Source organism: Ricinus communis, chromosome 7, assembly GCF_019578655.1.
Source record: "Ricinus communis isolate WT05 ecotype wild-type chromosome 7, ASM1957865v1, whole genome shotgun sequence".
Lineage (NCBI taxonomy): Eukaryota > Viridiplantae > Streptophyta > Magnoliopsida > Malpighiales > Euphorbiaceae > Ricinus > Ricinus communis.
In genome coordinates this window covers 10,203,295-10,215,183 of record NC_063262.1, presented here as the reverse complement: position 1 = coordinate 10,215,183, position 11,889 = coordinate 10,203,295, and the positions used below count along the sequence as shown (strand labels likewise).

At 31.3% G+C, this 11,889-nt stretch overlaps 1 protein-coding gene across 1 annotated transcript; it reads right to left on the bottom strand.

The window, feature by feature from the left end:
• Nucleotides 1–913: 913 nt before the first annotated feature.
• On the bottom strand, nucleotides 914–8,758 carry LOC8275145 (autophagy-related protein 13b). Its single transcript, XM_015721165.2, has 4 exons — nucleotides 8,622–8,758; nucleotides 6,926–8,359; nucleotides 6,669–6,850; nucleotides 914–1,622 (listed from the first exon to the last, which is right to left on the bottom strand). Exons 2-4 carry the CDS (start codon nucleotides 8,270–8,272, stop codon nucleotides 1,229–1,231), a joined length of 1,923 nt encoding a protein of 640 aa, XP_015576651.2. The 5' UTR covers nucleotides 8,273–8,359; nucleotides 8,622–8,758; the 3' UTR covers nucleotides 914–1,228.
• Between the last annotated feature and the right edge of the window lie 3,131 nt (nucleotides 8,759–11,889).

Genomic DNA, 11,889 nt, shown 5'->3' with positions numbered 1-11,889 from the left:
ACTTAGAATTCTTATAGGAATTACAATTATAGATTTCTAAGAAAATTTGAATAATAAATCCTAAAACTCACATTAGCCCTATAAATTCTCTAACTATAGAATTTTTTTTTTTTAATTGTTTTATTTTAATTTAGGCTTGTTCTACCAGTTGGTCTGGTGAACAACCGTCAACCAATTAGTCTATCTAATTTAATTTAATTTGATTGTACATTATTTTATCTAATCACGAGCCTGAAAGTTTTTATCAATTAACCATAATTGAGTATATTTCAAATTAAAATATATAGTAATAAAAAGATCAATAATTAAATATATTATTTATAATCTATATAGTAAGTACAATTATGACTTTCTAAACAAATTTGCACAATTACTTCTAAAACTCCCAATACTCCTAAAAGGTTTATCATAACTATATCAATTTTTTTTTAAAAAATAATTTTTTTAATTCAGGTTCGAATCACTAGTTGCTTTAGTGGATAGTCTGACCACCAATCAGTATGGTCTAAATATTATTCTAAAATGAAAATCATTTCCCAAGCTATTCTAAAAATAGGATTTTATAAAATTCTATCTTAAATTCAATATCCTAACTAAGAAAAACCACTCTGTTTGTTTGATTGTGGTGAGCTTAAATGAAGCATGTTCTTATTTAATAATAACAAAGAAAAAGATAGAAATTTCCTGCTGGCTAGATTCAATCCATTTAATACTATTCTAAGGAATTTCCTGGTCTTCAACTCCTAATCCTTTCTAGTTTCTACACAAATAGTCAGTTCACGTAATTGATTGTAGTGTGACCATACCATCTGTTACATTGGTCCCTTCGATAAATTCTAAAGCGTTTAGCATAAAAGATAGATAGGCAAATGACAATACCACTTGCTTATAGTAGGCAACAAATCGCCAAAGATCAATTTGAAGGATATATATCATTGATGCATGACATAGAGGCCAGTAGTTATAAACATAGTACAGATTTAATTACAAATTACATGGAAATTGAGATTCTGCTAATAAACCTTTCTGTCATCGTATTAACTTCACTCATATCGCCTCATATATACAAAAAAAGAAATGGGCGCTAATATAATAAAAGACCATTCATCTGTATACCATAAAAATCCCTGTAAAACCATTTATACTGTACATATATGTGCAAATATCAACATAACTTCGACATCAACTGGTGGGTTGCCGTGTAATCGGCAGTGACAGTGGCGTACCATTAGCTGCTGATGTGCTGGGCTGATGTGTTGGACCTACCAGCTTGATTAAGTAACAAGTCCTTCATCAACTCTTTGTACCCTCGGAGTTCCTCCAGTGCATCAGCTGTTGTCTTTGAAGCAACAAGCCCTGAAGATGCTATACTCGAAGACGCCTCCTGAAATGCAGGCGTCTCAGAGGTCGGAATCTGTTCTTGGAGGCTAATGTTGCACAATTTAGACCTGGTGTCTTGCAGCATATCGGCTGATGTGGAGAAGTCTTGGCATAGGGGCGGTGCTTTCTTCAGCATACGCACAAGAGCACCAACAGCAGCATCTTGTGATTTTCTGACTGGAAATAATCCTCCGGCCTCGAGTGGATCACACAAATGGCCCTTTTGATCAAATGATCCAGGCCTGCCAGATAAAACACACAACATTAGCTTATATGGCAAATGCATTTGAGACCAATAATAGAATCCTTGTCCCCATTTCTGCTTGCAACTCTTATTTGTTTTTCGTGGACGACCTAAGCCAGATGGTTTTACAGCCACCATACTTTAACAAATAAATGCTTGTCCCAGAGTAAGATCAACAGTGAGGTTTACTAGCTAATAAATCTTATACTTACTGCAAGAATGCACATTGCACAACTAGCATATGCATTTTTTATTAACAAGTTTGTACTCAAATTTATTTATAGATATATTGTTCTCATGAAGCATCCAAAAATTCACATCGTTCATGATTCTTGACTGCACATGCAAACCTAGACATACAATCATGAGAAATGAAGCATATACGCAGCCAGTGACTAATACAATATCACATATTATAGTTTGCATTAAAAGAAGCAGAATGACTTTTAACTTCATCTCCAATTGAACTTTGGCTGCCACATGCTTTTAACATGACCACTATCACAATAATGATTTGTATCAGATGAAGTGCATGTTCACAATATTGTACTCAAATCACATAAAACGCATTGACTATGTTTGTACTAGAATAGGACAAGAAAGACAACCTCATTTGGAAAGTACAAATTTGTTTTGCATGATACAATTGATTGCAAACATCTAGCAAAACACCGGCACCCGTGCACCATAAAAGGATCTGCTTAAAATATTTAAGCTATTAAGGAATCACTCCGTCTAAAAGCTCAACATGGAAGATAATAGCCCAAGAATAGAGTTTTGTGTTTCTAAGACTCCCTTGAGCCTAGGTCAATAAGGCTAGAAGTGGGGAGTCAGTATAGGCCAACATCTATCTCAAACAAAAATTGGTTAAAATGAATACACCAGAAACCCAAATATTGGATCCCTTAGTTGAAGATGCCATATTGATCAAGAAAACCACTCGTTCTAAAAGTTCAAGTTTGTAAATACATGCCTACACAGGACAGATTTAGAAAACTTGTTCTACGTTGAATTAGCGGAAAATTAAAGGTTTAAGATTCAATTTCAGATTTGATTTAGTAGAAATTCATATCTGAAATAGAGGAATAGAAAAGAAAAGACAAGAAAACAAAACTAATACTAACTAGGTAATACTAAACTAACTAAAACTCCTAAATCACACTAAAGACACCTAAAATATATTTTAGCTACTGTTCCGGCAAAGCTGGAAATTACAGAAATGTCCTTTGGGTACTGAAATTATAAATATTATTAGACCAAAACTCTAAATCTCTTGATTCTTTGAATTTTATTTTTCTTGATATTTTCTTTATCTGCATCATAAACATAAATGAAGGCATGCACTTCAAAAGACAAGATCTAGTAGAGTAACAATGTGAGAAACAATAATATCAATTAACAGACAATTCCTCTGAGCATCTTAAATAAGATAAGACATGGCCACTCAAGAGTTCATTAGAAATAAACCTGAGATTGATTAGCATAATCTCCAACTCAAATGCCACCCAAAACAAGAAAGAATAGAAAATCCAGCTTAGTTAGGTAGCAAGCAAGAGCTAAACTCGCCTCAATTTGTTGGTTTTTCTACATATGCTTTGGTATAAAAGCCACCAATTAAATAAAACAAATTAGATTATTCAAACTGTTGATGGTTGGTTTAAACAATCTCACCAATGACCAATACAATGATAAATACACTAAAAGAATGTTTAACTGTTGCATAGACCCAGATCCTGAGAAATAAGAGCGCCCAATAAAGGCTTGACTCCGTTGAATATTATCAAAACAGAAGAATAGCTCAAATGCAACAAAGCACACAAAGTCGCACATTGTAACTAGTTTCAATGTAAAAGACAGACGCAGCCACATAAAATCACAAGAAAAAAGAAAAGAAGAAACAGCTAACCTCGAGCCAGATTAGTTAGGAATAAAACACCACCAGTAAAACTTCAGCCATACAAGATCAATGTTTCTCCCTCCTCATTTATCTCCTTCAAATTTAGTCACTCCCTTATCCATAATTTCTAACAGCATAATGCTAAAAGCCTAATCCTGTAAGCCCTTATGTTTGTTACTGCTCCACAGTTGTTGGAAGGAAACGAGGCAAATCCCACTAAGAGCAGAATACCAAATCATATTGTGAAATTAACCTTGTCCAAATTCATACAACTGTAGCTATTTTATTGATTATCTAAGACCATCCAACGGTTTAAACCAAATCATTAAGATCTAAAAATTGTTTTTAAAAAAAAATCTAGCAGCACAACTGCAACCATTTTTGATAAATAAAAGAATCCTTCAACACTCTTAAGTTGCATGACAAGACACCCCCTTAAAGAGATATACATCATCTTACAGTTGAGGCCTAGCTTGGGAGTAACAGTGGTCCTTCAGGCTATGATAGGCCTTGAGGTATTTTTGAGATCCACATTTCATAAGTATGTTTCAGCAAAAATTATGTGCAGATTAAAGAAATCACAAACACACAAGATCATAATAGCAAACTCAAATTTCTCACGGCAAGTCACATTAATAGGACGAGATGGATGAACATTTATATTAATTCAACTGAAGTTGTATACAGTTAATTGTAAGGAAATAGCAACCATAACTAAGCATAGTTCAACTCAAGCACAATAGCTCAAATTAAAAGAAACCCAAGTTATTCATTCTCATGCTAATGATTGTCAAGTAAAAAATCATTGCCTTCTGCTTCTTACATATTGCTAAAGTTAAGGTTAAGACCTTCCAAGCATTTTTCATATTCATATCTTCTTCAGATTAGCTTTTTAGTCTTTGATCTGTGATTTAAGATGGATTAGACCAAAACATAGAAGCATTCTTCTACTTTCTAGATAGTCAAGCTGACAACGAAAGAGGAATGCTAAAGCCCCTTTCAATTTTTATTTTGTTTACTTTGATTTCCAAAATCAATAACTTTAAAGTTTAGTCCTATAACTATTCTTAATGCAAAAATTTGTGAAATCAGAGATTGTAGAGTTTCTTATAATGTTCAAACTTGTGGAGAGGGACTAAAGAGCCTATTATTTTAAACTTTAAGGAGCTTTTAGTAATTATTCGCAAAAAAGATATTTACTCCTCAACAATTATACTCTAGTCAAACCCTAAAAGGCGCTTTCTTCAATACCCCATGCCTTAGCAACAGAGTTCGGCCTAAGACAACCCAAGACACATAAGTAAACCTAGGGCCTAACCATGCAAAATGCTAGGCCATATAGGAATACCAAGAGACCACCCATGACATTGCAATGCACAAGTTATACATCTGTTTCCTTTCTCGTATGTTTTTGGTAAGAAAATAAATTTTAAAGAAAAAGATTCTGACATGGAAGACACCACCTGTCCCATGACATATTAGAAAAAAAACTCAAATTGTTGAAAATACATGCATTTCTCTCCATCCAAAGACTCTAAACCTATCGAAAAGAACACTTTAAAATTATTTTATAGAATTATATTAGGTAAACAACAGAGAATTGAGTATCGTATTTACTAATAGCACATCTCTCAAGAAAAAAAATTCTCTCTATAAACCATAAGAACTATATGAACTTCCCAGTAAATATACAGTAATAGAAGAGCATGAATTGTTGTTTTGATTCTCTGAAGGTATACAATAGATTGAAATTCATTGTATTTGGTTATATTGCTTGGAACTATTTATTTCCTCCAAAAATTAAGACCCTTCTCACACCACCTTGGACGTCTCTTTCTTGATGTTGCTCACTGCATTGTAGTATGTTCAAACTGTATTTAAGCAGCAAAGACCATTTGTAATGTAAAAATATCATGCAATCAAAGCATCACTAGGAAATAATTTTGTGACAATGACAAAAATGAGCATGAAGCTGTAGGGACTCCATACTTTTTCGTTTGTAGTTTTATAGTAGAGAATTACTATAATAGAATGGCTGTGATAGCTATCAATGGCTACCAAACTCGGTGATTGCTGGCAACAGTCAGCAATGGTCAATAGACTGGTGAATATGTGCCAATATAATCATCTTGCTTCGAAATCCAGAAATCGTTCACTTTGTGAATAGGTTTGCCCTTTAATAACATAAACTTTTCCATCAACTAATTTTTGTATATACCCCGAAAACCAAAAAAAAGTCTGCAGTAATTCACCTCACTGGCACATATCATTACTTTCTTACAGTAAGTAGATGGAAAGTGAAAACATCATCACAGAAAGTCATAAACAGCCTACTTAGTGGTTTAAAGCCTCTTTGGACTCTAAAATTCCTACTCATCTCCTTTCTGTAAATGATTTCAACACTGATTTCTTTATTGGATTAAAATTTGAAACAAAAGCAACAGTCAATATTAAGAATTTAAACATTAACTGGAGAGTAGCAGCCAAAAGATCATGAAATTTCCTCATCTCTCTTCATCCAATAATGTATTAATGGGCTTCCCCTTAATGCAATTCATAAAAAGATTTCACAGTATATACAATCGAAGACATTTAAACTAAATGTATGTAAAATAGCAACTTTTGCAATTTGGTGTAAAACTCCATTTGAATTTTGCAAATGATAAAAAATGATGATTTATTATGTATTCCTATATACACAACAAAACAAAGTAGTACATAACCAAGGTCACATGAACTTCTTATAGTTTTTACAAGTAGCAAAATGCTAATCTCCACCCTTGTAAGAAACTAAATCCAACAAATAGACAAAATATCAAACTGAAAATAATGTTAATTTAATAGTTCTTAGTGTATTTAGAATTTAGATTACAGATTCTAGTCATGCTCTAACCCACGGATTAGTCAAATATCAGGACATGTCATAACAACCAGTTTGCTGTTCTCTCGAGATTTGAGCAACAAAAACAGGAAAATTTTGGCTCATGCAACAGTGCTGCTAATGTATTATTCAAATATACAAATTATGTCTTTAGTTCTACTAAATTCCATATGCAAGATTAATAATTGAAGAAATTACATTCTTCCACTCAGATCTAAGTATCAAAACAAATTAATTAGATAGCAGAAACTAATTAAAACAATTACCTGCTACCAGGATCTGTCATAACATCTTCCTCCACATCAAATGGACAAGGAAAGTCAGAATCATCAAAATCATCCGGGAAAGACCTGCTGGGACTTCTAGAAAATGAAACATGCGTAGAGCTGTTGGATGATATCTTCATCCCGGAATACCTTTTAACATCATCTTTCCCGAGAGATAAAAACTACATATGAAAAAGAAAACAACTAAAATAAATGCATCAGAAATAAACTACAACTTTTATGAGCATATAGAATACCTTTTCACCTGATGCACCAGCCTGAACAAAACCTGTACTTTTATCAGTCTTTGGAATACTAGATCTGATACCCTTGATTGGAGGAGATGGAGGCAAATTTTGCTTGTTGGACAACACATGAGAACTAACAAGTTTCGAGGCAGGTATGCCTACAGGTGCACTTTCAGATCGTAAAAGAACCTTAGAAAGACGACTCCCAGGAATATAGATTGGTGGCGAAGGGGATGGCGAGGGTGTGAAGTTAGGGGAAGGACTATACTCATCAAAGCTCATATTCTTCTTATGAATTGAAGATGTCTCAGGTGGATGAGGTGGCAAATTCGTATGTAGTAAGCGATGAGAACTTGGATTAGAAACTGATGCATGTGATTCTGAATGAGTAGGAGACGGTGAGAAAGAAAACGAAGCTGGAGAGGCTTTATAATGGTCAAAACTCCAACTGTGACGTCTTAAGAATGGCAAAGATGATGGAGAACCATGTGACACAGGAAGGGAGGGGAACCTTTTCACTGGGTCAGCCAATGGGCTCCCAACATAATCAGGAATAAATTGAGGGGATACTGGGGTTGATGATTCAGAAGTTAAATCAGATAGTGATGAATGATACAGCACTGAAAGGCACAGCCTCCCACAAGAAGTTTCCACAGGAGTGAAACTAAATCGTTGCATTTCTGCCTCTTCTTTACGACTAAATGGATCAACAAAAGAAGATACTCTATGAGTAAGAGTAGATGACCGAATCAGTCCAGATGAGTTCAGGTCACGGAAAATTTTATATGCAGGTAAAAGCCTAACGGTCAAATACAAAGACCTCAAAAGCAACACTGATTTCCTGTACAATACATGCAAAGTGTTGCCTGATCTCCTACTCCCTGAACCACTGTCCTTTGACCTCCTACTCTCATATTGCAATATCCATCTCTCTATGATCTTTCCACTCTTAACCTCACATCCTAATTCTTCCTGATCAAAATTCCAATTCCTACCAAAATCTTTTCTTGGGGAAGTATTCAGAGGATCCCAGTCAAGTGGCCTCTCAACCAGAATAACATCCACAATCATAGGTTCCAAATTACTTTGTCGCCAAATATCAAGATTCTCAAGAGCAGCTGGGCATTCCCTAAGAGCTAAATTAAACCATTTATCTCGCGGCCTTACACCAGAAGAGGATGATGAAGATGAAGATGGAGATGATACAACTTGTTCACCACTAAAATTACGAGACGACATATAAGAAGACCTTGATTCCAGTATAATGTGGAGACTTTTAGCAAAGAATTCAGTAATAATTTGTTCCATTTTTGCAGCTTCTGTGTGAGTATTAGTATTACCATGACTTGATGCCATGCTTGAAACAAATACACTGCAAATATACAAACCCTTTATGGGAAATTGAGATGGCAATACCCTTAAACCCCACTTGATATCATCTCACTGCAACGAAACAAGAGACGCGCATGATCACTAAGAGTAAGAACTAAAAACGAAAATAAAAACCCAGAAAGTAAATCAATCAATTAATTTAATAAAAAAAATTTTGAAGTAATTGAACCGCTAACAAGGGCGAAACAGGCAAACATGTATATTTAAGCTAAGCAATAGAGAACTTGTATCATATCCTAAAAAGGCAATAACAAAAACATTATAAAAAAAAAAACCCAGAAACAGAAACAGAAACAGAAACAGAATAACGTACTTGCTATTGTCTCTGCCAAGTAACCAAGTTACATAACAAGAGTCTCAATTGTTATCGGAAAGTAAGCAAGTCCGGATGAATTTGACGAGGAGGAGAAAGTTGAAGGCAAGAAGGAAGTCGAGCATGTTATGTATTGGTTGGATTAGAATTTGGAACCTTTTTGTAAGCCCAAAAGCCACTCGGCCAGCTAGAGCCCAAATATTCGCACTTGAAGCGGTCCTCAAGCCCGGTTTTATTTTCGAATTGTTTACAAATATACCTCTTTTTTATAATAACAATTACATTTTACCTAAATAAAATAATTTAATAAAATTTCCTTTTTTAGCTGAAAATATTTATTAAATATGCATTTTTTTATTTTCAATATCAATACAATATTTATGTAATGTACACCTTTCTTTCAAAATTCTTTACATGCAATAGTAATATAATCATATAAATGAGATATGATTTGTGATAATTTTTATTTTTAAAAAAAATATATATTTTACATCAAATAATTAATTAACATTAATGATAATTTTAAATAATTATCTTTTCAAATTCAAATATTAAATTATAAAGCAGACACATATTTTTAGATTCTTGAAAGCATAAAAGCCTTTACAGTAACTAATTATTTTCTTTTCCTTTATCATCATTTTATTATTTATAAAATTTTAAATTATGAATTATTTCATATTAATTTACCTTTATAATTTAAATTAAATAAAAATTATATTTATCATAAATTTTTAAGAATTTCATATTTTTCTAAAAATAATTTTTAGTATACTTTAAAGTAATAAATATTTTAAAATTAAAAAATTAAAACTAGTATCTTAGTATATTTTTTACTACTTTTTTCATGACAACTATTTTCAATTAATTATAAAATTAACTATATTATTTTATAAATTTTCTATAGTCATTGTTTTATTTTTGATGTTAATAACAGACAAATCTATGCAGGTCAATTTTTAGTTATAGTCGTGACTTTAATATTTCTTTTATATCTTTAATTGTTTTCCACATCAACAAAACAAATAAAAAAATAACCATAATCAAGCATAAAACAAGGTAAATTTAAACACTAAGAAAATAATTTTTCAACGAGATTTTAATATTTTGAATCTTCTTCAACATGTAAATAATAATTAAAGGAACTGAAAGATAACTTTTTCAACAAAAAACTAAAATCTAATATTTTGGATCGTCTTCAACAGGTAAATAACAGTTCAAGAAAAAATCAACTAACCATCAACTAAAATACAACCAAACACTGACCAAATATCAACGAAATCATTCAATTACAAAAAAAATATATATATATATATTATACATTAACGTAAAAGAATTATAATAGGACCATAAATACAGCCTAAGAATTATAAGACTTAATATATATATAGAGAGAGAGAGACCAAAATAATTTTTTATACATAAAGTTTGAAAAAACTTGAACTTCTTATAGAGAGAAAAATCATGCAAATTAAAAAAAAAATTAAAATGACAAAAAGAACTAAAATGAGATATTAAAAAAAGAAGAAGTTGAGACCCAAATGAAAAGATAAAACTTAATGAAAGAAATTAAAATCAATACAACGTCAAACTCAACGTAAATCATACCCATTTTAAAATAAATAAAAATAAAAATCGTGCATACTCAGATTATTATGAAATAGTAGGTTGTATTGATAAGTTGACAAGTATTCTTTTATAGAAAAAGAGAAATAAATCCAAAAAATTAGTTGTAGAAACTAAAGAAAAAAATTTAGATAATTGTTTTTATATTGTAGAACTAATTATTTTTGAATGATTTTTTTTTGTTGATGTTTCATTGATGTTAAGATGGATATGGTTTATGTTTGGTTGATTTTCCGAAAAATGAAAAAAATAGATTATCTAAGGTTGTTTTTGTGGAGATATATATATTAAATGTTTATTGTAATAATATGAATTTTTATATTATCTAAATATTATTTTTCTATGAGTATTTTAATAATTTAATATTTTTAGAATGTTAAATGTTCCGAGACATGTTTATACATGCTAATTTATTATTCATTAATTATATTTGAATTGTTATATTTTTGTCACGCTCTGATCTGTGAGTCCATCAGTGGTACTAGGGAATGGGTAGGCTTAAAGCCACCGAATCCCGTAGTAAGCCTTACTAATCGATAATTCAATAAAATACTTATAAAATATCATATTAATCATGACTGACATGCCATAAATAATTCTATATGGTCTTTATAACATCTCACGTCCATCATGAATCAGAATAATCATAACAAATTAAAAATACTCTACTGCGAAAGGTCTAGAGTATAAAATAACTAAAAATATGAAAGTATAAATTATTTACAATAAACTCGATGAAGAAAGAAGTCGGACTTTCATAATGCAGGACGATGAAGAACTCTAACTATCACCTGAAAAAATAAAACTAAGACTATCAGTCTTGGGAGTGAAATAATCTTGTGACTATTGCAGTTTTCTCAATAAAATAATGTTTATCATCTCAGTAATATGCTATTACACATCAAATATGAGTCAATACCATAATTTAAAAATAAAATATATTTTAAGACTTATGGGACGAGTGGCTCAGTAGAATTCTAACCCCAAATACTAGTGGCCTTTCGGCTCTCTTATTCCAATAGATCTGGCGCCTAGAGAGCGAAGCTCGACCAGGGTCCTTACATCTAGCCTGAACACTTGATTCCCAACTAAGCCGGCGAGAGGGAGGGAAGGGAAAGGAAGAGAAAAAGAAAAGGAGGAGGGAGAGAGAAAAGGGAGGGAAAAAGAAAAAGAGGGAGAAAAATAATTTTCTTCTTTTATTATTATTATTATAATTTTTTATTTTAAAAAACTGGTATTACAATTTTTCTTAGATTATTTAATTTTTAATGTATTGCATTTTATTTTTAAAGAATAATTTTAAACACTTAATATAAAATTTAGTAACATTAATCAAAGTAGAATATATAATTTTGTGGTATTGAAGAATTATTTTAATTATTTTTAGTAGTAAATTATGATAATAATTTATGTAATTGATTTGTTTGAATTATTTTTCAGATGTTAGTATTATAATAATATAATACAATATAATACTAATATATAATATATATAATATTATATATATATATATATATGTTACCTATATAATATACAAATATATTTATTAAATAAAAATAATATTAAAAAAACTTAACAAGTTTGAACTCGATCTCGAACTTAAGTTTTTTTATTATAATACTACTTAATGAGCAGAGCTCGA